Source organism: Hyperoodon ampullatus (genome assembly GCF_949752795.1).
Source record: "Hyperoodon ampullatus genome assembly, chromosome: 3".
NCBI lineage: Eukaryota > Metazoa > Chordata > Mammalia > Artiodactyla > Ziphiidae > Hyperoodon > Hyperoodon ampullatus.
The window spans coordinates 20,553,213-20,580,974 of NC_136916.1; the positions used below are offsets into that span (position 1 = coordinate 20,553,213).

General features: G+C 39.1%; 1 protein-coding gene across 2 annotated transcripts in view; it reads left to right on the forward strand.

Annotated features, from left to right (window-relative positions):
- USP6NL (USP6 N-terminal like) overlaps window positions 1–27,762 on the forward strand; it is a gene marked incomplete at its 5' end in the record, with an annotated part of 114,478 nt that overhangs the window by 21,474 nt on the left and 65,242 nt on the right. The window contains one exon of one of the 2 annotated variants that reach the window (XM_079699315.1): window positions 26,414–26,468. The exons of the other annotated variant lie outside the window; for it this stretch is intronic. Coding sequence (XP_079555441.1) covers window positions 26,414–26,468 — 55 coding nt within the window. Of the gene's footprint in view, window positions 1–26,413; window positions 26,469–27,762 lie in introns of those variants that run through there. 2 annotated transcript variants of the gene reach the window in all.

Below are 27,762 nucleotides of genomic sequence, written 5' to 3' on the forward strand. Positions count from 1 at the left end.
TTTGGAGACTGAGAGGCCTGGGTGTGATTTGTGGCACCACCACCTCATGGCTGTGTAATGGCCAGTGTCACCCTCACTAAGTCTGCAGTGGTTCCTATGTCACTAGGGTTTTGATTAGGATTAAATTAGGAAGTTCTCGTTCATTCTGTTAGTCATTCAGTAAGTTTAGTGAGCATCAGTTTGGTGTCAGGTACTGTATCACCACTGGTTTACAGTGGAAAATAAAATGACATGGACTGACCTCTGGGTCCAGTGGAGAAGACAGAAAGCAAACAAACAAATAATTTACAGTTGTGGTACTTTCTGTCAAGGAAGATATCAAGGCACCATAAGAGAACCACTGAAGGGAGCGCTCCCTGAACTGGTAGCTCTTAGGTTGACAGGGGAAGAGTGGCAGGAGTCAGCCAGTCAGCATAGAGAGGAGAGCTCCGGCTGGAGTTCGATGGTCCTGACGCAAAAAACAGAGGTGGGGTGGTGGCGGGGTTACTAGGAACTGAAAGAAGGCCTGCGTGGGTTGGAGTATTGCTTGCAAATGGTGGAGAGTGGGATAAATAGCTGCGGCTGATCTGTGTGATACCTGGCCCAGGGGGCATGATTAGTGTCAACTGCTATCATTGTTCTTATTATAATGATCCTTTACTTTATTTAGAGGTTACTTTATGGGCTGTCAGTTAAAGCCTTGAAGGAAGCTAATAACTTCCCAAGTAGATGCCATGAAGTCAGTGTATTAAACTCGTGTATGCTGTTTAGAGAGGGCTCAGGCCCTCACCCAGAGCTTGTTGGTGATTATTTTTCGTACTGTTCACATAAATTTAGTTACTTGAATTTTATAACAGCCTAGAAGTAACAAATTGGGGCATGAATTTAGAGGTTCTCCAAAAGACAGAAAGAAGTTACAGTGTAATAAAGATAAAATTTAAAGTGATTAGTGATGGTTAAAAATGTGAGATGATGAAATCTTTTTTTCAGATTTATTGAGGTATTGTTTCCATACAGTGTAATGAATCCATTTGCAGCATAGCTTGATGAATTTTCATAATTATATATAGTCACATAGCCAACCATATCCTGATATAGAAAAGTTCCATCAAGAATCCTAAAAATTCTGGGCTTCCCTGGTGGCGCAGTGGTTGAGAGTCCGCCTGCCGATGCGGAGACACGGGTTCGTGCCCCGGTCTTGGAGGATCCCGCGTGCCGCGGAGCGGCTGGGCCTGTGGGCCATGGCCGCTGGGCCTGTGCGTCCGGGGCCTGTGCTCCGCAACGGAAGAGGCCGCAGCGGTGAGAGGCCCGCGTACCGCAAAAAAAAAAAAAAAAAAAAAAAAAGAATCCTAAAAATTCTTATTTTCTTGTGTTTCTCTGCCTTGGCCACCAGCCTCAAGCAGCCACTAATCTGCTTTCTGTCACTATAGTTTTGTGTTTTCTAGAATTTCATGTAAAGGAGTTGTACACTATGAAGTGTTTTGGTTTGACTTCCTTTTGTTCATGTTATTGCATGTATTAGTAATGTGTTCCTTTGTATCATTTTGTCGACTGAAAAAAATTGCACAGCCTAAAAGTGGAGAACTATGTTTTATTCAGTGGACATACTGAGGACTTCAGCCCGGAAGACAGGCTCTCAGGTCACTCTGAGGCACTCTTCCGAAGAGGTAAGTGAGGAGCCAGGATATGTAGGAGTTTTGAAGCAAACCAGGTAGTTGAACATCAAAAGATTTCTGCTAATTAAAGAAAAAACAAGCACCTCGAGTTAATGAATTTAGCCAGTCTGGGCTTATCGAAGTCATTCCTTTGATATGCACCTTAACTAGCTAGGGCCAGTGTCCTGTTTTTCTCCATCCTGAATTCCCTCAGGGTGCACAGTTGGGGGCTGCTGCAGTGGCCGATGGCTTGATGGCCGCAACATCCTTCATTTACTGATAAATCAGGACATTCTTTGCCGACAGTTTAGTAGTATTCCAAAGTAGAGATTAACCACAATTTGTTTATCCATTCACCAACTTATGGACATTTGGGTTGTTTCTCATCATTGGCTATTACGAATAACACTTGTATGAACATTCACATAAAAGTTTTTATGACTACGCTTTTGTTTTGGGTAAATAACCTTTTGGGTAAATAACTAGGAATTGGATGACTGGGTCATATGGGATAAGCTACTTCCACTCTTTTCTAATGGAGCTGTACCATTCTGTCTTCTCACGAGCCCTGTGTGAGGGCTCTCGGTGCTCCACACCCTCTGAGAACTTGGTATTGTTCATCTGTTTAGCTTTAGCTGTTGTGGATCTCAGTGTGACTTTAATTTGCATTTCTCTGATAACTAGTGATGTTGAGCATCTTTTTATATGCTTATTGGCCCTTCGAATATCTTCTTTGTTAAGATATGTGCTTGGTATTTTAAGTGTCTCTTAAATCTTTTGCCCATTTAAAAAACGTGCTGTTTATCTTCTTATTTAATTGTAAGAATCCTTTTTATGTTCTGGGCACAAGCTCTTTGGCAGATATTTTACAAATATTTTCGCTATCTGTGGCTTGCATTTCGTTTTCTTAACTGTATTTCTTGAAGTTGAGTTTTTAGCTTTGATGCTCTATTTGAATTTTAATGAGATCTATTTTATAAATATTTCTTTTATAGTTTGTGCTTATTTTAGTTAAAAGAAATGTTTGTCTAACCCAGTGTCACAAAGATTTTCTCCTGTGTTTTCTTCTAGAAATCCCATAGTTTTTGCCGTACATATAGATCTGTGATTTATTTCAAGTTAATTTTTGTGTACTGTTCGAGGTAAGGGCCAAAGTTTATTAATTTCTCCCCATATAGATACCTAGTTATTCCAGCACCATTTATTGAAAAGACTGTCTTTTCCCCATTGAATCATTTAGACTATGAGACTTTGCTATCATTTGTAACCATCTTCTTTCACCAAGAATTTAAGCTTGACAACAGTGCTTATTCAAATATAAATAAATCCATCTTGTATTCTTACTGGTAAGTATATATTTTAGGATGTTATAAGAACAATGAAGGGAACTGCTTTTCAGGGCTAATTCAAAGTAATGAGGGGGTGTTTGTTGGTAATGGAGAAGTGATGGTAACTTCTTAGAATCTGTCAAGTTGTAAGGAAGAAAGTTCAGTAACCAGTTATGATATATGATTATCTTTAGGAAAGTGATTTAGAAAAATATTAGTGTGAAGGTGGGCTTGCTTATCTTCACAGAGTCTAAAAGGAGACCTGAATCAATAAAAGAAAAATCTACAGTGGCTACTGATTCTAATGAGAAAGAAAAGATAAAGGAATTTACACAAAATGAAGTAGCTGCTTAAAGGTGCTCTTTGAGTTCAAGGGCTTGAATGAAAGGTAGAAGAAAAGATTTGTAACCAATAATGAATGAAAAGAGTAGTAGGTACTTAGAAAACCAATGTCAGGAAGGATCAAGCGCAAATGAATTGACATCTGTGAATAGTGTGGAGCATGTCAAAAACGTCCTAAGAAGCATAATTTGGTACCTGAAGGTCACTAATGACCAGATAGGCCTGCTGTTCAGGGCAGGTCATGTTGTGTAAACGTGAGAGAGAGAGAGAGAGCATCTGAGTCCCAGACTCTTTTGCATCCAACTGCTTTTCTGTTTTGTCAGAGCAAAATTATCTTCAAACAGATAAGGGAATGGACAGAAATGAGACGTAATTGAAGCCCAATGTAGGTTAGAAGGTGGTAACACCCTTTAAGTCAGGTCTTTAGGATAAGTCGAGTAATATAGTCTTGGATGGTTTTGTAGTAATTGTGAACAGTCTTGTAAGGGTAGTAAAACATGGAGAAAGTACCTGAAGAATGGACTCAGAGAGGAGCAAGGGGAGACTCTGGTAATTAGAAATGATTGAGTTTCATGATAGTTTGAATCAGAATTCTAGCTTGATTTTATTAAATAATGGCTTATGAATGCATTTAAAAGGAAGCGATCTTTAGGAGCTTTTCTGGGTATAATAAGAATAAATTAATGCAACCTCCTTCTTTGTTGTTGTCACTGAATAGACCACCTAAGGAAATGTTAGAGATAGGTTTTATTTGGGTGTTAGAAAGGTATGTGATAAAGTCTTCTATGATGCCACCATAGACTAGAAGTAATTGGTCATGTAAGGATTTTATAATGATTGATGGATCATGTTTAAAGTAATTTATTTATATCAGAGTGAAGGTCTTTGCCAGTGTGTCCTAGGGCCTTAGCTTATTCAACAGCTTTTCGGTGGCTAGAATAAAAATTCAGTTATAATCATTGGATTTATGGTGGAAGGAGGAGGGTACAGAGTTGACAGAGCTTATAAGATTATGAAATGGAGATTTACAAAGATCTTACAGGCTAGAATAGTGGACCAAAATGAAAAAAAGCTTGACTAAAAAAAGATAAAATGTCAACCGCTACATTGCAATTGAGACAGCTCCTAAGAGAAGGTTGAGAGATGTTACATATATGCTACATTGCAGCCCATTACGTTGACTTGCCAGCCTGGTTTGGTTGCAGATCAAGGGCGGTAATAGAGCTGTTGTCCTCCTCACCTCAGACTTTTTCTGGGCTGTCATGTTGGATTTAGGTGTCACATTTCAAAGGGGACTTTAATAAAATGTCATGTGGGGCTTCCCTGGTGGCGCAGTGGTTGAGAGTCCGCCTGCCGATGCAGGGGACACGGGTTCGTGCCCCGGTCCGGGAAGATCCCACATGCCGCGGAGCGGCTGGGCCCGTGAGCCATGGCCGCTGAGACTGCGCGTCCGTAGCCTGTGCTCCGCATCGGGAGAGGCCACAACAGTGAGAGGCCCGCGTACCGGAAAAAAAAAAAAAAAAAAAAAAAAAAAAAAAAAAAAAAAAATGTCATGTGTGCAGTGTGAATATATCAGTGATTTGTATTTATGGGTTGTCATGTGCAAAAGCCCAATTTTGTTTAGAACTAAAAGGAAGACATTTCTAATAATAATTAGAACATTTTAAGATGGAAGGGGATGACTTGTGAGCTTGTGAGATTTCATCTCCGGAAGCATTGAAGGTCACTGCATTTAGTAACCACTTATTAAGAATGTTATAGAGGGAAGGTCATCATTTGGGGGAGGTTGAGCTGGATACACTTTAAGGTTCCCTTTAATCCCTTTAACTTTTCTTTTTAATTTTGACTTAGGTACCTACACAATCAATTTTATCAATCTTGTCTTAAAGACTTTATTCATAATTGTGTCTTATGTTTATATGGCACTTAAAAGTTCTGGAATGCTTTTATGAGCCTGATTAAATGGAATGTTTGCAAGAATTCTACAGGTTGCACAGGAGATTTTTACAATTTTTAGGCAGCTGTGTCTTAATTTAGAATATGGCTTCTGGATTCTCGACAGTCTGGGCTCTGGCACTTGGCTGTGAGACCTTTGGAAATTTCTGAATGCCTTTGTTTTCCTCATCTGTAATTTGGTGATAATAATAGTGACTACACCGTAGGGTTGTTCGAGTTTACATATGATCATTGCTTGAGAATATATGCCTAGAACATTATGCTCAGCTTAGAGCAGTACCTGACACGTTGTAGACGTTTAGTAAATGTTAGCTAAGCGCTTGTTCTTATCACCGTGTATCTCTTGTACAGGTAAGGAGACTGAAGCTCACACAGGTTGTGGCCCAAGTTTACATCAATAATAAGTGGTAGAGAAGTTACTAAGAATTCTGTTGAATTGGATTTTTAAAATGGGGTAAAATTACTGGTATATGGACTAATTTGTGAAACAATATTGATTTCACTTTAATTTATTAAGACTTTTGTGAAATTATTGACTGTAGATTTTAGGAAAGCTAGGGTTTTTGTGAGTGTTTATGTATATACACACATTCCAGACATAATTCAGTAGGAAGGCCTTTTCTAAAGCATATTATAAATAAAGATAACCACATTTCCCACAAGATTTATGGTGCTTGATAGGGTTTGAAGGGAAGTAGGCAATTAACTTTGGTTTCTGTTGGCTTTCCTAGTGCCAAGCAGTTTGAGCTTCTGATTTCTAGATGTGCTTAGATTTCTCAAGGAACATAAGTCAAACTGAAGGCATCTCCTAGAAGAAAAATCCACATCGGCTCTCATTTATAATATTGAAGTAAACAGAAGAATGATCTCACCAAAACTCTGTTCTATCTTTAGATCATCACCTCTTAGAATTAGTTCATTAAATGCTATGTAGTTTTCTGGTCTAGTTAGAAACAGTTTAAGTTGTGTAGTAATGATGTTGTCCCATGTAGAGGGTGTGATGCGCTTTAAGGATTGTTACTTTTGCCTTGCTTCCTTGCTGCGGAACACATCTCTTAGGGTAAGGATACTTTTATTCATTTACAGGGTTGTAAACATCTTGAGGGCAGATACTGTGTTTCAATATTCTATGTTCCTCAGTACTTGCAAAGAGCTTTGAGTCTGTGAAGTGGTCAAAGCATTGATGGCTTTATTGGAAACCAAAGAACCCATTAAATTGGTTGTATTAAAAATGGTCAGTTAAAGTAACTTGCCATTCACAGTGATCTATTGCCATTCACAACAGATTACAAATGTAATCTATTTGTCAGCAAGTTTATTAAAGTTATGTTCTAGAAAAGGACTGCAGTTGGCAAGATCAGTGTCATACGGAAGATACGCGTTTAAATGAAAAAAATACCCTCTAAAGGGCTTTAAAAGCATTTCAAAAACATTATAAACGCAAGTTTATAGTATTTCGTGGAGGAGAATTTTTCCCCGGCCGAGTGCGGGGCGGGGTGGGGGTGGGGGTGGGGGGATGGTTCAGGCAGTAATGTGAGCCACGGGGGCAGCAGGTGAAGCTTCCCTTGCTTGCCGGCCGCTCACCTCCTGCTGTGCGGCCCGGTTCCTAACTGGCCGCAGACGGTCCGCGGGGGTGGGGGTGGGGGTGGCGGGGCGGGTTGGGGACCCCCTGGTGTACGACATCCATTACAAAACCACCCAGATTTGTCTGCAGTAAAAATCCCCTCTGGTAAGTAAACTGATAGGAAAGTTGTAGTGTGAGTTGCTGAGGCAGATTCTCCTGTCAGTTTTGTTATTTGGCTTGTGCTTATTTTTAAAGTATGTGAACCAGCCCTAAACAGCATAAAATGTAATGTATTATCCTTTGTTTAATTTTTGCAGTTCTCAGTAAAGCGCTGATCCTTTTACAGATTATTGTGGTAGAGGGCCTAGTTTTCTAGCCATATACCGAGAAAATAGGATATAGACCCTTAATCAACTCTTTCTGCGCTGACACAGGCCCCCTGCCTGCATGGGCTGCTGGATGTGAAAGTATTCATTGGTTTTCGTTTGGTCACAGGAAAGAAGAAGTTTTGCATTTGACAGTAGTTTCTATCTCTTTGAATTTCTGTTCTTCCTTTCCTTCCTTTAGAGCAGTAAAGACAACTGGAAGGTGAATCCATTCCATCAGGAAAAGCTGAGGTGGCCTTGCACTTGAGAGGTCTCTGGGGACTAAAATAAGGGACCATCTGCTTGTGCAGAAGCAGCTGTGTTGGAGCAGTAGTAACTCTTAAGCCTTTTCCTGAGGAAGGATTTTTCTCCTCTTAATTATCTTTACAGTTGTTAAAGCTTTTACGTGTTATGTTTTGATAAGGTGGCACATGTACATGGTAAACAATTCAAGGTGCACTGAAGGTTATCCAGTGAGAGAGAAGTGTCCTTTCCACTCACCTCCCCCAGGACAACCGCCGTTAACTTTGTGTATTTATGTACATCCCTGACCCCAGTAGTGTGTTATACACACTGTTCTGAACCTTGCCTTTTTTCCCCCTCTAGTATATCTTGGAGATGAATCCAAATCAAATCAGTACAGAATATTGCTTCATGATTTTTAGCAGCTGAATTGATGGACATTTATGTCGTTTCCAATCTTTTTTGCTGCATTGTGAAGTTGGTCATGCTTATTTACTCATAAAAGAGGAATTCGGTTTACTGTTCTAAATTCATTCTGTAATTTCAGATAGTTTACTCAATGAGTAGGTAATAGTGCTTTCTAAGAAATGCTTTCCACAATGAGAAGGATGGCAGGTCTTTTATGTAAAAAGTATTTTTATAGTCAGTCTCCTGGAGTATGTGGAAATTGGCATAACTCATCAATTACAGTATTCTGGAAGAGGCTTTGTCCCATTTAATGACTTCTTAAAAGAGTTTTATTCTTTGGCTGCTGTGTAAATAAAATGATTTAGAACCTGATTGTACCTGTGTATAAGTTTTTGAGTTAAATTGAGGGTGAGGCATTGGAGTGGGAATGGGATTTTTAGGTTACTGTCAAGAAACCTTAAATGTAAATTTTCAGGATCTCCAGACAAGGTGTTACCTGGAGCCTAATGGCAGCCCTTTCCCCTTTTCTCTCATCAGTCAGTTGCAGTTAAGACTACTGTTTTGTTTTTGTCTTTAAATCTTGAATGTAATGGTGCAAGTTTCTTTTGGAAATCTATACGCTACTACTGCTATTTTTCTCAAATATGTTACATTCATTATTGATTGATTATTAGATATTTCAAATGGAATTTTTAGGTATCCATAGAGATAGAGCAGAGTCATTTTGATGACTGTAGTTGACTTTCTTCAAAAATTGTTTCATAGCTTTTCATCTAAAACCTCATAAAAAAAACTGAGGAGCAAGTCTGTTTTCCAGTCAGCCTACTCTTTTATTAAAAAGCTTAAAATGTGTTTGGAAAATTAAAAAAAAATTTTTTGTAACATATATCAATATTATATCTTTATATTTTTTATAAAAGCATATTTTATAATAAAAGTAGTATATGCCTATTATTGATCATTCAAAAAATACAAAAGTGCAAAGAAAAAAGTAAAATTATTCCTATTTCTTCCTTTCAGAGGTTAAAATGTTACCACTTTGGTGCATTTCATTTCAGTCTTTTTTTCTGTTCATGGTGTTTTTGTTTGTTTGTTTGTTTGTTGATGATTGATGATTTGGTGCTTGGTGTTGGGATAACTGTAGGCTTCCGCTGGCACACTTCTGGTGAGATCCATCAGTTAAGACCTCTGTGGGTCACCTCTAGAGGGGCTCATGTTGTGTTACTGTAGCAGTCCCCTCAATTCAGAAGTACTTCCAAAATATTGCCAGGTTGTTTTCTTTTTGAAGCCATTCAATTTTTTGTTTTGCTCAGTTTTTCTTCACCCCCTTCCGCCCCGCCCCATTTGATTTGGTGTGTTGGTGACAGTGCATAGGGACAGGCGCCGGCCGGGCAGTGGGGCTCCCTCTGCGGCAGGTGACCAGCTCTCTCACTCACACACGGGCTGGTTCACACTCACACCTCAGGGACCTGCTGGTGGTTATACGCCGTGGCCTTTAGGATAACTTGCTCCAGTATTGAAACTGAAATGTTAAAAACTGAGGAATGCCAAGGATGAGCTGGGGCAAATCCTAGACAGCAAATCCTGGGGAACCTCGTCTTCGAAGAGTAGACAGAAGGGAAGGAATTAACACAAAATTTGAGAAAAAGTAGCAAGGGAGGAAGGAGAAGAACTGAGGGCAAGGTGTACAATGTAGGCAGAGTTTCAAGACCAGGGAAATATTTTGCATTGTTCAGTACAGCTGAGCTGTCACAGGAACGATCCCCTCCTCTTTCAGGCCTTCCCCGACTCACTCAGCCAGCCTCGATTGCTCTCTCTGTTTTGCTCTCATAGCGCATGGCATGTCCTTCTCCTGCAGCCTTTGTCGCCATGTGGCATGAGTTCCCCGCTGCTTGCCAGGCTCCCCGACCGGCTCGTTCCGCGCCATGGTCCTGGGCACCTGGCTGGCCCTCCATCAACGCTGCTGCTGAATAAACACATGGCTACATACACTGTGCCTACTTTCCCAATTTTTCAAATTTTGTCCAAGGGTAAAGCTAAGGAAACTTTATTACCTATTCTGCTGGTAACCAACAAAATACCAAAAATGAAGAAGATTTGTTTCTTGGTCCTAGATGGTTATTTATTGAAGATAGGGTAATATTAGTGTACTACTGTGCTGATTTTTCTCTAACTCAGCTTGAAAATGCTTTTACTTATATTTTGGTATTTGTATAAGTCAAGAGTTAAGAATTTGTGAAGGTGTTTGATCTTTCTTTAAATTATGGACATTTATGTTCCAAGATGATATTCAGATTGGATTGATAGAATGCTTTTAGTAAGTGGATGTTTTGTGAAGCATCTGTGCCACCATTGAAACAATGATGTGAGAAATTCACTACCCATTCCTTTAGCTTTGGTGAACAATGTCTATTTTGTTTTATTAAGGTATCTGTCGGGAAATACTGAAATCTTTGTACAATGTTTATATACTACAAATTGCCAGTAGGAGATGTGTTGGGAATATTATTTTTTAAAGTTTGATATAATTTAGAGCTAATGAATCTTTACTCTGAAGAACATCATGTGTTGTATATAGAAAAAAATAAAGACATGGTTGAAAGAGTTTGTAAAAAAGAAAAAAGGTGTAGGATTGGATTATAGTGAATAGACAGTATGAATGAAAAACCATGTAAGATGCGATTGGTGCGGAGCCCCTGCTTTCTTGTTTCCTGCCCAGGGTCTGGCAGTTGGTAACTAGTAAAGCATTAATTAAAAAAAAAAAAAAAAAAAGCTTAATTGTATAATTGTATCTAGTTGTGTATGAAAACAATAGTTAGCTGCCTCAATTTAAACTTTAGAAAAATTTGCTTCCTTGTTTATAATAATCAGATACTGTGAAAATGCATTTTATATCCTTAAAACTCTATGGCAGCTTTACGGAATCAGTGGAGTGAAACCTTGGAAGCTTGGGTATCTGAAAGTGTACAGGAATAAGTAACTTTGGAAAGTAATCATTTTCAGATCTAGGAAGACATTTCTTTTTATTGGAGTAGGATATTCACTGTGGAAACACAAGAACAGTAGTTTCAAGCACACTGGAGTCAACTAACCCACTTCCTGGTGACTGTGCACCAGTTTCTAGGTAGTGTAGACCTTATTAGTTTAGACACACACACACACACACACACACACACACACACACACACACACACATTCTCTCTCTCTCTCTCTCTCTCTCTCTCTCTCTCTCTCTCTCTCTCTAGCATAGTGGGCAGGTGGACACAGACTTTGGAGCCTTTCAGATGTGGGTTTGAGTTGAGCTCTGACGGTAATTTAGCCTTGGACAAGTTGCTTGACCTCTACGTTTCATTTTTGTCATCTGCAAAGTGTAAATGATAGTAGGGTTGTTTGAATATTAACTGAGATTTTCTGTACACCTAGCACAGTGCCTAATGGGTATTAAAAGCTCAGCAAACAAGTGTGCATTGTTAACAGGCAGGGTAAACTCTTCTTCCTTCCTGAGTGATCTTCAATTTCTCCACAGCTTTTCTGGCCTCTTTTCTCTTCAGAAACACATTGGCTTCCTATTGGCTGGAGGGTATTTCCTTGGCCTCTTGCCCTTGTTTAATGCTACTTTGATGATACCTGTTGACAGATCCTCTTGATAAACCTTTGTTCATTTGCTTGCTATTTTATTTATTCAAAGACCACACAGAGTGATTAAGAGCGCTCTGAAGCCTTATTGTCTTGGTCTGAATGCCAATTCTGCAACTTCAACGCTGTGTGATCCTTGCAAGTTCATTAACCTAACAATTTTCTTGTCTCTTAAATGAATGATAATGATACCTACCTCGTAGTTTAGATGTGAAGACATTAAATGAAATAATATACATAAGACTTTTAGATTGTGCAGAATAAGTGCTAGTTATTACTTATGAGCCTGGCTCTTTGTTGGTACTTAATGCATCTGGACTCCTGATCAATGACTACCCCTGTATGTATAGCAGTTTTGATGTTTATTGTGTAATATGTATAGATCATGTTCTTAGGATTTGTTAGGTGAGGTGTGTTGTATGTTGTGGGAGTTACGTGGTGTTGTGTCAGAGTTTAGAGCTCTTGTCTCTTTTTAAAAAAAAAAAAAGATTTATTTATTTATTTATTTATTTACTGGCTGTGTTGGGTCTTCGTTGCTGTGCGCGGGCTTTCTCTGGTTGTGGTGAGCGGGGTCTACTCTTTGTTGCAGTGCAAGGGCTTCTCATTGCGGTGGCTTTTCTTGTTGTGGAGCACAGGCTCTAGGCGTGTGGGCTTCAGTAGTTGTGGCATGCAGGCTTCAGTAGCTGTGGCTTGCGGGCTCTAGAGCGCGGGCTCAATAGTTGTGGCACACAGGCTTAGTTGCTGCGAGGCATGTGGGATCTTTCCGGATCAAGGCTCGAACCTGTGTCCCCTGCGTTGGCAGGTGGATTCTTAACCACTGCACCACCAGGGAAGCCCTGTCTCTCTTTTTTAATGATTGAATGAATGACAGCTTCAGTATGATATGAGCACTTAAATTTATTGTATCCCACATTGCTGGCTTTTGATGGCCTTATGTTCCAATTTGAACCTAAGGACCATTTGGGGACCAAATACTTGCATAGCTCATACTTTTATTTATGTATTAATGCAGTTCTTCCTGTTTGCTACTCAGTTGTTGTAGGTAATACTTAGTTCTTGTTTTCATGTGTCATTTTGGGCACAATTTGGTTTTTACATATTTGCATTTTTGATTTAAAGAGTAGAAAAGTTACCTTTGGGTTGAGAATAAGGCTTGCCAAACTATCTGTGGAATTAGTTATTTGCTATTAGGGTGAGCCGTCTGTGAATTCTCTTTATCTTATATCTGGTCTACAAGAATTTGCTGTAATTGCATCATTTGTTATTAATACCCATTGGGCTGAATTCAACACAAAGTTTTTTTGTAATTAATAAAACTGTACATACTTACAATTCCGAATGAGCTGAAAGAGTTGTGAAAGTTAAGGAAATGAAGTGGATTCAACAGAATTCTTTCTGTAATCATAGAAATTAATCGTGAAGACATTTGATTTAGTGTCTACTAAAAGCATAAAGTATTTTAGTAAAGTTTAACTTCAGTAATTTTGTGATTATCCTGTCAATTTTTTTTTGCCTGTTTCTTGATCATTTCCTGTTACTATCCTAAAGTATTGATACACCACTTAAAATGTAATAGAGGAGGTTATGATCACAAAGAATATTTTATATAAATGGTTCTTGGATTCTACACAACACCATTGGTCTCCATTTTGCACAAATAATTGACAATTTAGTGTGATAAGATTGGAAGGCTACTGGAACCCAAAAAACACAACTGTTAAAATTCATAGGAATCACAAATAGATTTGTTTCTAAGAAAAGAAATGTAAGGCCTAGCAGAGGTGAGAAGAAAAGAAAAAGATCACTCACTTATACTTTAACAAATAGTGTGGCGGTTAGAAATGGCTTTGAAGTCAGAGAGCCGGACTCTACTCTGCCACTTACTTCCTGTAGGACCTGAATCACTTCGCCTCTTCGAACATTACGCTCCCTGTGTGTAAACTAGGGAGGGTCATAAAACGAACAGAGTAGGTTGCTATGAGGATTATGTGAGTTTATGCATAGTAAATGCATAGTAAATGTCTGGTACATATTAAACCTGCACCAAGCAGGTTATAAAGTATCCACAAGCAAGGAGTTGTTACACACCAGTCTTGTGTCACCTATTACTGCAATCATGCTCTCATGCTGCTGGAAAAACTGCTAAGGTCTAGTCTTGAGTTTGCCAGCAACTGTAGGCAGGTTGAAGGGAGTAAAATGACTCATATGCTTGTCTTGGTTCTAGGTGTCTGTTGTTGGCAATTTTGTCATTCAACCCTGCTGCCAAATGTGGAAATGAAACTCACATTCAACAAGTAATAATTATGTTTCTCATTAGTAGTAATGGTATTTAAACATTGTTACATCACTTCATATCCTTTTCCTCTGTGAATCATCTTACACATAAATGTTGGAGTTACTAGTCTGACTTTGGGAGTTCTAGGGAACCAGTAGTAATGCTCTTTCTTTTTGAGAAGTAACACAGGAGACATTGACAGATGGAGAGCAAAATCTTTTGGCTGATTGGAGGGCATGACGTTAGATCTGAAGTGGAAAGGGCTTATTAGCCTCTCTTGACTTAGATTTACCCACCCGGTGACTAGCACAGCCAAGCAACCCCAGGCCTCCCATCAGGGCAGGTGCTTTCCTGCATGGAGAGGATATCAGAAGGGATGTGCCCAGCGACAGGGTGGCTGGGTGAGAAAGCAAGGAGCTCGGCCAAGCCCATCCCCACCTCCTCTGCTCCCGAGAGAGGAGTGAGGGAAGAGTTGGAGGGAGTTGGGAGTGTTTCTCTAGCTGAAGGCCCTCCACGTGGGCTTGAAGCATGATGGGGGCACACGGAGCTGAGTGAGCCAGAGCTTCCGGTAAAGGAAGTGAGGCAGTGATGGTCTGTGAGTAGGTTGGGGAGCTGGAAAAAGGGGAAGTGTGAGGTGGGAACACAGACATAACAAACAAGTCTCTGTTTTCTTTCATCTTCCGGTAGCCACATAGTACATACATACACTTATTCATGCATGTATTCATTCATTCCTTAATGGATATGAAGGTCTTGCAAATAATCCGAAGTGCTCATCAGAAATAGATTGTGACTTCTCATGTCTGAATCCTAATAATATTTCAAATGCTACCTTGAAATAGACTTAAAAAAAAACAGAATAAAATGTATGAGAAAAGTAAGAATCTTTAGCAGAAGCGTATATTTTCTTTTCTCTTTTTCTTTCTTTTTTTTTGCAGTAAAGCTATATCTGGAAAATAGCTTATAAATCTAATTTTAAAAATAAGTTGATATATTGTGTTTACCTGGTTGAATAATTCACATTAGTAACTAATTTTGAGTAATTTTTCAAAAGAAATACTTAGTGAGCAACTACTGTGTGCCAGGCACTGTGATGGATATAAGAGATACCAAGATGAATGAGATACTGTCTTTTGTTCATGGAGATTACAGTTTAATAGAAGTGACATGGAAGTAAGTATATTCAATAAATTGTTGTGGGTAACAGATGGTAAATACAGTAGATCTAAAGGCCAGTTCTACCAGTAACCAATTCTTCCTTTATGGCAATGGGCATTGGTAAGGTGGATCCTCTAGTAGGTCTGTAGTCATGATTAAATTTTAGGGGAAGAAAATTATCCTGTTATAATGAATCCTCGTCAGTAATTGTAGGACTTTAAAATTATTTTGTTTCTCATCTTTCTAGAATTCAGGAAGCAAGTAATAGAAGCCTTCCCTGGAATTGTTGTTAAAATTATGATTTAAGGGGCTTCCCGGGTGGCGCAGTCGTTGAGAGTCCGCCTGCCGATGCAGGGGACACGGGTTCGATCCCTGGTCTGGGAAAATCCCACATGCTGCGGAGCAACTAAGCCCGTGCACCACAGCTACTGAGCCTGTGCGTCTGGAGCCTGTGCTCCGCAACAAGAGAAGGCCGCGACAGTGAGAGGCCCGCGCACCGCGATGAAGAGTGGCCCCCGCTCACCGCAACTAGAGAAAGCCCTCACACAGAAACGAAGACCCAACACAGCCAAAAATAAATAAATAAATTCATTTAAAAAATTATGATTTAAAATATTTTATTAGTTATAGAAATATTAAATATCTACCCGATGCTGGGTGCTCCATGTTTAAAATATCGGAGATGTGTCCTGTTCTTACAGGTTTTAAAATATATATGCTTACAAACAAAACAACATACAGACAACCTACCAATTATAAAATGTTAATCTTTTTATTTGTAGAAGCAAGAGAAGGGCCTGGAGAATTGAGAGGACTCTATGAAAGGGAGGTGGCGATGGCAGTTGGGAAACTGTTGGAAGAGAACTCATTTGAGCAGTAGATGACAAACATGCTAACACAAGGAGGACTTTGCTTCATCTCTCCTCAGCCCCATCACTCTCCTTGCTTGAAAGCTGGGCTTCTATATAAGAATTTGTTTGAAGAAATGTGTTCTGCACATTGAATGAAAAATTAAAAAATGAAAACATGATATAATAGAAAATGCTGATATCATGCTGCTAGTGAGATAATAGAAATATTTTGAATGGAAAGGTATAAATCATATTTACACTGACAAAAGCTAAAATTGAAGAGCACCTAGGCTTATTGTTTGAATACTTTTATTGTATCAGACAATGCATATTACCAGAGGAGTATGAAGATGTATGTGGAAGCTTGTGTGGCTCTTTTGAAGTGGAAAGTGGGGCATTTCTGAGGACTTTTGGGTTTATGGCTTTGGTTCTTTCCTGTATTTAACTTTCAGCCTTTGGCTGTCCCTTCCTTGATCATGATTAGTTACACTATTTTTATAATTGCAGCTGTGATCAGAATCTTGTTGTTGTGTTGTTTCCAAGTTAACATGGAAAGAAGGAAGGAAGCCAAATGATTTTTCTGAGATTATTACTCTAGTGGGGGAAGGAAGCAGGAGAGAAATGGGTTTTTGAGGTTGTACATTTTTTTTTTTTTTTTTTTTTTTTTTTTTTTTTTTTTTTTTTTTTTTTTTTTTTTTGCTTTATCACAAATTTAATCAGTTATATGTATACATATGTTCCCATATCCCCTCCCTTTTGCGTCTCCCTCCCACCCTCCCTATCCCACCCCTCCAGGCGGTCACAAAGCACCGAGCTGATCTCCCTGTGCTATGCGGCTGCTTCCCACTAGCTATCTACCTTACGTTTGGTAGTGTATATATGTCCATGCCGCTCTTTCACTTTGTCACAGCTTACCCTTCCCCCTCCCCATATCCTCAAGTCCATTCTCTAGTAGGTCTGTGTCTTTATTCCTGTCTTACCCCTATGTTCTTCATGACCTTTTTTTTTCTTAAATTCCATATATATGTGTCAGCATACAGTATTTGTCTTTCTCTTTCTGACTTACTTCACTCTGTATGACAGACTCTAGGTCCATCCACCTCATTACAAATAGTTCAATTTCATTTCTTTTTATGGCTGAGTAATATTCCATTGTATATATGTGCCACATCTTCTTTACCCATTCATCCGATGATGGACACTTAGGTTGTTTCCATCTCCGGGCTATTGTAAATAGGGCTGCTATGAACATTTTGGTACATGTCTCTTTTTGAATTATGGTTTTCTCAGGGTATATGCCCAGTAGTGGGATTGCAGGGTCATATGGTAGTTCTATTTGTAGTTTTTTAAGGAACCTCCATACCGTTCTCCATAGTGGCTGTACCAATTCACATTCCCACCAGCAGTGCAAGAGTGTTCCCTTTTTTCCACACCCTCTCCAGCATTTATTGTTTCTAGATTTTTTGATGATGGCCATTCTGACTGGTGTGAGATGATATCTCATTGTAGTTTTGATTTGCATTTCTCTAATTAGTAAAGATGTTGAGCATCCTTTCATGTGTTTGTTGGCAGTCTGTATATCTTCTGTGGAGAAATGTCTATTTAGGTCTTCTGCCCATTTTTGGATTGGGTTGTTTGTTTTTTTGTTATTGAGCTGCATGAGCTGCTTATAAATTTTGGAGATTAATCCTTTGTCAGTTGCTTCATTTGCAAATATTTTCTCCCATTCTGAGGGTTGTCTTTTGGTCTTGTTTATGGTTTCCTTTGCTGTGCAAAAGCTTTTAAGTTTCATTAGGTCCCATGTGTTTATTTTTGTCTTTATTTCCATTTCTCTAGGAGGTGGGTCAAAAAGGATCTTGCTGTGATTTATGTCATAGAGTGTTCTGCCTATGTTGTCCTCTAAGAGTTTGATAGTGTCTGGCCTTACATTTAGGTCTTTAATCCATTTTGAGCTTATTTTTGTGTATGGTGTTAGGGAGTGATCGAATCTCATACTTTTACATGTCCCTCTCCAGTTTTCCCAACACCACTTATTGAAGAGACTGTCCTTTCTCCACTGTACATTCCTGCCTCCTTTATCAAAGATAAGGTGACCATATGTCCGTGGGTTTATCTCTGGGCTTTCTATCCTGTTCCATTGATCTATCTTTCTGTTTCTGTGCCAGTACCATACTGTCTTGATTACTGCAGCTTTGTAGTATAGTCTGAAGTCAGGGAGCCTGATTCCTCCAGCTCCATTTTTCGTTCTCAAGATTGCTTTGGCTATTCGGGGTCTTTTGTGTTTCCATACAAATTGTGAAATTTTTTGTTCTAGTTCTGTGAAAAATGCCAGTGGTATTTTGATAGGGATTGCATTGAATCTGTAGATTGCTTTGGGTAGTAGAGTCATTTTCACAATGTTGATTCTTCCAATCCAAGAACATGGTACATCTCTCCATCTATTTGTATCATCTTTAATTTCTTTCATCAGTGTCTTATAATTTTCTGCATACAGGTCTTTTGTCTCCTTAGGTAGGTTTATTCCTAGATATTTTATTCTTTTTGTTGCAATGGTAAATGGGAGTGTTTCCTTGATTTCACTTTCAGATTTTTCATCATTAGTATATAGGAATGCCAGAGATTTCTGTGCATTAATTTTGTATCCTGCAACTTTACCAAATTCATTGATTAGCTCTAGTAGTTTTCTGGTAGCATCTTTAGGATTCTCTATGTATAGTATCATGTCATCTGCAAACAGTGACAGCTTTACTTCTTCTTTTCCAATTTGGATTCCTTTTATTTGCTTTTCTTCTCTGATTGCTGTGGCTAAAACTTCCAAAACTATGTTGAATAAGAGTGGTGAGAGTGGGCAACCTTGTCTTGTTCCTGATCTTAGTGGAAATGGTTTCAGTTTTTTACCATTGAGGACGATGCTGGCTGTGGGTTTGTCATATATGACCTTTATTATGTTGAGGAAAGTTCCCTCTATGCCTACTTTCTGCAGGGTTTTTATCATGAATGGGTGTTGAATTTTGTCGAAAGCTTTCTCTGCATCTATTGAGATGATCATATGGTTTTTCTCCTTCAATTTGTTAATATGGTGTATCACGTTGATTGATTTGCGTATATTGAAGAATCCTTGCATTCCTGGGATAAACCCCACTTGATCATGGTGTATGATCCTTTTAATGTGCTGTTGGATTCTGTTTGCTAGTATTTTGTTGAGGATTTTTGCATCTATGTTCATCAGTGATATTGGCCTGTAGTTTTCTTTCTTTGTGACATCCTTGTCTGGTTTTGGTATCAAGGTGATGGTGGCCTCGTAGAATGAGTTTGGGAGTGTTCCTCCCTCTGCTATATTTTGGAAGAGTTTGAGAAGGATAGGCGTTAGCTCTTCTCTAAATGCTTGATAGAATTCGCCTGTGAAGCCATCTGGTCCTGGGCTTTTGTTTGTTGGAAGATTTTTTATCACAGTTTCAATTTCAGTGCTTGTGATTGGTCTGTTCATATGTTCTATTTCTTCCTGATTCAGTCTTGGCAGGTTGTGCATTTCTAAGAATTTGTCCATTTCTTCCAGGTTGTCCATTTTATTGGCATAGAGTTGCTTATAGTAATCTCTCACGATCTTTTGTATTTCTGCAGTGTCAGTTGTTACTTCTCCTTTTTCATTTCTAATTCTATTGATTTGAGTCTTCTCCCTTTTTTTCTTGATGAGTCTGGCTAATGGTTTATCAATTTTGTTTATCTTCTCAAAGAACCAGCTTTTAGTTTTATTGATCTTTGCTATTGTTTCCTTCATTTCTTTTTCATTTATTTCTGATCTGATTTTTATGATTTCTTTCCTTCTGCTAACTTTGGGATGTTTTTGTTCTTCTTTCTCTAATTGCTTTAGGTGCAAGGTTAGGTTGTTTAGTCGAGATATTTCCTGTTTCTTAAGGTGGGATTGTATTGCTATAAACTTCCCTCTTAGAACTGCTTTTGCTGCATCCCATAGGTTTTGGGTCGTCGTGTCTCCATTGTCATTTGTTTCTAGGTATTTTTTTATTTCCTCTTTGATTTCTTCAGTGATCACTTCGTTATTAAGTAATGTATTGTTTAGCCTCCATGTGTTTGTATTTTTTATAGCTCTTTTCCTGTAATTGATATCTAGTCTCATAGCATTGTGGTCGGAAAAGATACTTGATACAATTTCAATTTTCTTAAATTTACCAAGGCTTGATTTGTGACCCAAGATATGATCTATCCTGGAGAATGTTCCATGAGCACTTGAGAAAAATGTGTATTCTGTTGTTTTTGGATGGAATGTCCTATAAATATCAATTAAGTCCATCTTGTTTAATGTATCATTTAAAGCTTGTGTTTCCTTATTTATTTTCATTTTGGATGATCTGTCCATTGGTGAAAGTGGGGTGTTAAAGTCCCCTACTATGATTGTGTTACTGTCGATTTCTCCTTTTATGGCTGTTAGTGTTTGCCTTATGTATTGAGGTGCTCCTATGTTGGGTGCATAAATATTTACAATTGTTATATCTTCTTCTTGGATCGATCCCTTGATCATTATGTAGTGTCCTTCTTTGTCTCTTCTAGTAGTCTTTATTTTAAAGTCTATTTTGTCTGATATGAGAATTGCTACTCCAGCTTTCTTTTGGTTTCCATTTGCATGGAATATCTTTTTCCATCCCCTTACTTTCAGTCTGTATGTGTCTCTAGGTCTGAAGTGGGTCTCTTGTAGACAGCATATATATGGGTCTTGTTTTTGTATCCATTCAGCCAATCTGTGTCTTTTGGTGGGAGCGTTTAGTCCATTTACATTTAAGGTAATTATCGATATGTATGTTCCTATTCCCATTTTCTTAATTGTTTTGGGTTCGTTATTGTAGGTCTTTTCCTTCTGTTGTGTTTCTTGCCTAGAGAAGTTCCTTTAGCATTTGTTGTAAAGCTGGTTTGGTGGTGCTGAACTCTCTCAGCTTTTGCTTGTCTGTAAACGTTTTAATTTCTCCATCAAATCTGAATGAGATCCTTGCTGGGTAGAGTAATCTTGGTTGCAGGTTTCTCTCCTTCATCACTTTAATTATGTCCTGCCACTCCCTTCTGGCTTGTAGAGTTTCTGCTGAGAGATCAGCTGTTATCCTGATGGGGATTCCCTTGTGTGTTATTTGTTGTTTTTGCCTTGCTGCTTTTAATATGATTTCTTTGTGTTTAATTTTTGACAGTTTGATTAATATGTGTCTTGGCGTATTTCTCCTTGGATTTATTCTGTATGGGACTCTCTGTGCTTCTTGGACTTGATTAACTATTTCCTTTCCCATATTAGGGAAGTTTTCAACTATAATCTCTTCAAATATTTTCTCAGTCCCTTTCTTTTTCTCTTCTTCTTCTGGAACCCCTATAATTCGAATGTTGGTGCGTTTAATGTTGTCCCAGAGGTCTCTGATATTGTCCTCTGTTCTTTTCATTCTTTTCTCTTTATTTTGCTCTGCATTAGTTATTTCCACTATTTTATCTTCCACCTCACTTATCCGTTCTTCTGCCTCAGTTATTCTGCTATTGATCCCATCTAGAGTATTTTTCATTTCATTTATTGTGTTTTTAATCGATGCTTGATTCATCTTTAGTTCTACTAGGTCCTTGTTAACTGTTTCTTGCATTTTGTCTATTCTATTTCCAAGATTTTGGATCATCTTTACTATCATTATTCTGAATTCTTTTTCAGATAGACTGCCTATTACCTCTTCATTTGTTAGGTCTGGTGGGTTTTTATCTTGCTCCTTCTCCTGCTGTGTGTTTTTCTGTCTTCTCATTTTGCTTATGTTACTGTGTTTGGGGTCTCCTTTTTGCCGGCTGCAGGTTCGTAGTTCCTGTTGTTTTTGGTGTCTGTCCCCAGTGGCTAAGGTTGGTTTAGTGGGTTGTGTAGGTTTCCTGGTCGAGGGGACTAGTGCCTGTGTTCTGGTGGATGAGGCTGGATCTTGTCTTTCTGGTGGGCAGGTCCACGTCTGGTGGTGTGTTTTGGGGTGTCTGCAGACTTTTTATGATTTTAGGCCACCTCTCTGCTAATGGGTGGCGTTGTGTTCCTGTCTTGCTAGTTGTTTGGCATAGGGTGTCCAGCACTGTAGCTTGCTGGTCGTTGAGTGAAGTTGGGTGCTGGTGTTGAGATGGAGATCTCTGGAAGATTTTCGCCGTTTGATATTATGTGGAGCTGGGAGGTCTCTTGTGGACCAGTGTCCTGAAGTTGGCTCTCCCACCTCAGAGGCACAGTACTGACTCCTGGCTCCTCAATTTGGGATGATTTGTTGTCTATTCATGTATTCCACAGATGCAGGGTACATCAAGTTGATTGTGGAGCTTTAATCCGCTGCTTCTGAGGCTGCTGGGAGAGGTTTCCCTTTCTCTTCTTTGTTCTCACAGCTCCCGGGTCTCAGCTTTGGATTTGGCCCCGCCTCTGCGTGTAGGTCGCCGGAGGGCGTCTGTTCTTCGCTCAGACAGGAAAGGGTTAAAGGAGCAGCCTCTTCGGGAACTCTGGCTCACTCAGGCCGGGCGGGAGGGAGGGGCACGGAGTGCGGGGCGAGCCTGCAGCGGCAGAGGTCGGCGTGACGTTGCACCAGCCCGAGGCGCGCCGTGCGTTCTCCCAGGGAAGCCGCCCCTGGATCCCGGGACCCCGGCAGTGGCGGGCTGCTCAGGCTCCCGGAAGGGCGGTGTGGACAGTGACCTGCGCTCGCACACGGGCTTCTTGGCGGCGGCAGCAGCAGCCCCAGCGTCCCACGCCCGTCACTGGGCTCCGCGCTTTCAGTCCGAGGTTGTACATTTTTGATGAGACACTTGTTTAAGGTGGAGTTAACCGAGCTGTGAGAGGTGGGACTGTGCTGGAGGGCGCAGGAGCATGGATTAGGGTAAAAGGGACAGGAGATTTGGGATCCGTGCTCACAGGACCACCAGGTGGAGCTTTTGGCTAAGGATGTGAAGCTCTCCCGGGATGCTACTCCAGTCATAAACTTTGTTGCCGGGAGAGTAGCTATACGTCACTTTTAAGTGTCCGTATTGAATTTCATCTCTCACAGAATAACCAGTTAAAATAAGACTGGTGTGCCTTCGTTTATTTTGTTTTTAGTTGTGTTTTGATGTTGATTTGTTTAACTCTGCTTATTTCTCCTCTGAGCGTTCCCTTCAGCCTTGGATCTAGAGCATGGCAAAATAAATGCTGACGTTTTTAGCAATGGTGCCTTTTAAGATTTTATCATTAGAAGCAACTTTATAATTGGTGTATCATAGTCCATAGTATTCTAAGAAAGCGATCACAAATAACTGAAACATTGTTTAGGCACCATCGATACTTAGGGCCTCTTTTGGTTGAAAGATGAGATGGAATTAAAGAACTCAAATTATAGACATGGGTAATTTACTCAGATAATTTCAGGAAAAAACATTTGCTTTGTATGCATGCATTGAGCAGGAAAGGAAAGCCAGCAACCACAGCAGCAGCTCAGGGGCGGGCTAGTCTCTCTCTTTTCTTTTTTTAGGCTAAAAGGTCTCTCTGATGGTGACTCTGCTTTGCTCTGCGTATTGGGTACCATTTTCCTCTCTGAAGCATCTTTTTCTCAGCTTACTGGTAGTTTCTGCTTCCTCTTTTTTGTCAGCTTGCCTTTGGTTACAGTAACCTGTTAAGCTCTTTACCTCATAATGTTTCATCTTTAACTCTCATTACAAATTGACTCTCTAGTTTATCCTAGTTCGAATTCCTAAGAAAGGACTAGTTGAATAAATTATGTTCATGCATTGGGAAACTTTACAGCTGTAAAAAAGGTTGAGGTAGATCCACTGATTTATTGGACCCAGCCTGAACTATATGCGTTTGGTGACATCACACTGGTACCTTGGTAATTGGCTGCCACAGTGGGAATATTCGCAGCATAGAAAATGGCAGATGCCACAAACCAGGGCTCACAGCCTAAACTTCTTCCCTGCAAGAACTAGTTGCTAAGCCTTTATTGGTGTTGATATGCATAAGCTCGAAGATGTACTGTTAAGCAAAAAAGTAAGATCTAGAATTATTTATAGAATGGTTCTAGTTTTTAAATAGAAAAGGGACATTTAAATATATGTGTATGTGCATACATACATGCAGATCCTTGTATAGTGTGGAGAATAGTTTTGGGAGATAACGGTGGCTGCTTCTAGGAAGGGGGGACTTAGTTTGGAGTGGGGTGTGTGGAAGTGTGCAGATGAGAGTTCAATTTTAGACGCTTTGTATATAGTTGGTTATGAACATTAAAAGCCAATAAAATCCTTATATAATCACAATGTCAGTAGTCAATATAATTTACTTCAGTCTCAAACATTATGACGAAGTATGTAGGAAGGAAATATAATCCTAATGTTGAAAGTGTCAAGGTCAGATGAATTCACTTTTCCCATATGTATCAGATTCATAGCCATGCCCTTTTGTACATTGCTTCATATTTGACCATGACTTTTATCACTCTGCTTTGTTTGTTCTGAATTTTCTAATAGTCTTCTTATCCTCTTTTTGGTGTCTTTCATATGTAAGCTTTCACTGTATCGCTAATAATATCTGTGATCTACATGTTGCCTAGAATCCACTTTCTTCTTGAAGACACCTTGTATTCCCTATTCTAATGCAGGCTAGTCACTCTCTAGGCAACTACACAGTTAGCTTCCTGAGATTGCATGGATCCTGTGTCTACCCCTTTTTTTGATTCTGTTAAAAAATTATCCCGACACTTATTAAAACAATAAAGAAATCCCTATAAATAAGAGATTTATAGTCAGTCAGTCGAGTGAGGGCCTTGGTGGGTAGAAAATTACTAAGAGGAGACTTCAAGGATGGGATTCTTGCTAAACCAACTTAACAGGATTTTTGGTAGAGGCAGGCCAGTGTTACCAGATATCAGGGGTGGGGGATGAGGAATCTGACCAGATATCAAGAGCAAAGAGATGTCAAGGGTGGGGGGACTCTCACTGAACTGACTTAGCAGGATTTTTGCTACAGCTGGGCTAGGCAGGCTAAAACAGGACTCAAGGCCTAGTAAAGAAGACGTTAAAAGTTTGGACAAGGAGAGAGTCTTTGTCAAAGAAACATTGTTTAGGCAGTAAACTCTGAATCATTGTATTAGTTTCCTCTTGCTGCTGTAACAAACTATGACAAACTTGGTGGCTTAAAACAACAAAATTGATTCTCTTACTGTGCTGGAGGCCAGAAGTCTGAAATCAGTTCCACTGGGCTGAAGTCAGCAGGGCTGCTGGAGCCACTAGGGGAGAATGGGGATCCTTGCCTTTCTGAGCTTCTGGAGGCCGCCTCCTTTCCTTGGCTCATGGCCCCTTCTTTCTTCACATCACTCCAGCCTCTTGCCTTCATCCTCACATCTACTTCCTCCTCTGACCTTCTTGGCTGACTTTCATGAGATTCCTGTGATTGCGTTGTGCCCACCTTCACGATCCAGGGTCACCTTCCCATCTCAAGATCCTTACTTAATTACATCCGCAAATTCCTTTTGCCATATTAGGTACATCCACACGTTCCAGAGATTAGGATGTGGACATATTTTGGGGAGTCATTCTTCAGCTCACCCCACCTTGTAATATCTGTAAACATTTTTTTTTACTTTTTCCTCATACCGAATCAGTTGTTTAGCTTGGTATAGAATTCCAAGCTCATGATAATTTTTTTTTTCTCAGAGCTTTGAAAATAAGTGCTTCATTACTTTCTAGTTGATAAGAAATTTGATGCCAGTCTGATTCTCATTCCTTGGTTTATGATTTGAACTTTTTCCCTCTCTCTAAGCTTCTGACATCTTTTACCTGTATTGAATGTTACACCTGGCTTAAGCTGAGTGTAAACATAATTCATTAGTGTCCAGTTAAGTGTAATTAATGTTCATAATCATGCCTCTAAGGTGGCTGTCACTTTTGCAAAGTAGTTTCCATATTGTAGGTTCCAACCCTTTAAAAAAAAAAAAAGAAAGAAAGAAGGAAACAGTGAAGGGAAGGAAAGAATAAACAGGACATTTCCCAGTGCCACCCTGCGGTAGCTCTGCATTTTGTTTCATGAAACATTTATTTCACTTGTGTATGTGTGGTGTGTTAAATATTTCCAAAACCCTCCAGAAATTAGTATGCGTTTGCTTAGTGTCTGAAACAGGGGTTGAAACTTTCACATTAAAAAGTATCATTAAAATTAAGTTATAAAATGTACTTGAGAAGAGTATTCCTACTTAGCTTTAGTTTAATGTTTTAAATAAAAAATTTCTTTATTGCTCCAAGACAAGGTTTATTAAAAGTAGTAAGAATGTGGCTAATTTTGAAGTGCAAGATTAAGGCATATTCAAAGCCCCTGTTTGTTACTAGATGGAATGCTGGGTGTAGGCTGGTGTGGTTCATACTTGGGATCCAGCCTGAAAGGCATGTTTTTACCCTCAACAAACATCATCTTTGTTTGAATATCTGTAGTGCGTGTAACCACAGCAAGGTCTTTTTTCCCCCTTAGAATATATCTCAGACCTTTTCTTTCTTGTGCCTGTTTCACAAATAGTTTAAAGTGGAGCTGCCTTCCGCTTTTCTGTTTCAGTTTGTTGCAGAATGTGTGAGGGACCACCTAACACTCTTGATGTGCTTGCAAACTATAAAGCAGTAATGGAATCTTGGAAGAGATAAGTTTACTCTATGAGGACTGAAGCTGTTGTTAATTCCCAAAGCCAGACTGGTTATCTAACAAAGGGTAAAGTACTTTTTAAATTGAAATATATATTTATTTACATTCATCTGTCAAAACGTATACTAGGAAAAATGGTCTGTCAATTTTGTTTCATTGAATTTAAAATTTAGTAACTTAGAATTGTTCATTACAATTTGGGGCTAACTTAGTGATACTAAGTTACAATTCAGGTGGATGCTTGATTCTTTAAAGTTTTTATGTTTAAATGGAATTAGAGGTCCTCTTAAAATGCTCTGGTTGTCGTTTTCTTCGTACATTTGTGCCCAGAGATGTTTTCTATATACTTGAGTATTTAATCCAAATGCCTTTCGATCCTTACTGCTTAAAATGTGCCTCTTATACTTTGAAACATTGTTATATTAGATGTAAAGTCAATTAAGATAATTAGATTTAATTTGGCTTGAATTCTGTGATAGCTTTCTTGTTTGATAATGACAAGTGCCCAGGAACACAGCCTTTGTCCTTTAATAGGTGCCTGGAAGTCGGTGCATACTTGCATAGACACAGACAGCTGCCTGATACCTTCTGTGGTCAGTGTTTATAGGGCAAACTCTTTGTTCTGCAGTGGAATTTCTAAATAAGCAATCAGAACAAAACCAAAGGGAGTATTCTACTATAATTCTTAATAAACTTCTCAGCTGTAGATCAGACAGTATGAAATATAATTTAACGATAGTGAATTCTGCATAAGGACACTACTTCTTACTGGAAAGATGCTTGCTTCACAATGCAGATTATTAAATAATGTCTCTAAACTTGGTGTTGGGAAAGATTGGCATTTCTATTTAGTCTCTTCAAAGAAGCAGGTTTGGCTATATTTTATAAAATTAGTTTGACTTTAACTGTTCTCTTTTACATTCATTAACATTACAAAATTTTCTCCCCATCAGGAAATACAAGGATAAGAACTTTCTAAAGGAATTTAAAGATTAGTACTGACTTGATTTGGAGTCAACTATTCTAATCATGTTAATCATTTTATTCCCGTAAAATTAGGTACAGTTTCATCCAATTCCAGTACAACCCCTATTACTTGGCTAGGTCTCCTTTCTGGAAATCTCTGGACTGGAGACGACCCATGTAAAGCGTTGTATCTTACAGTTTGCCACAATGATGTTTTCTTGGGATACTTTGCATCTTCACTTCCCAACTCTATACTGTTTCCAGTTCTTGCCTTTACACTTTTAAACTTTTCATTGTTAAGTTGGAAATATAGTTGAGACTCCTAGGACTAGTAGCAGGAATAAAGTACTAGTATAAAATACTTCAAAGAAAGCACTCATTTATTGGATTTGGC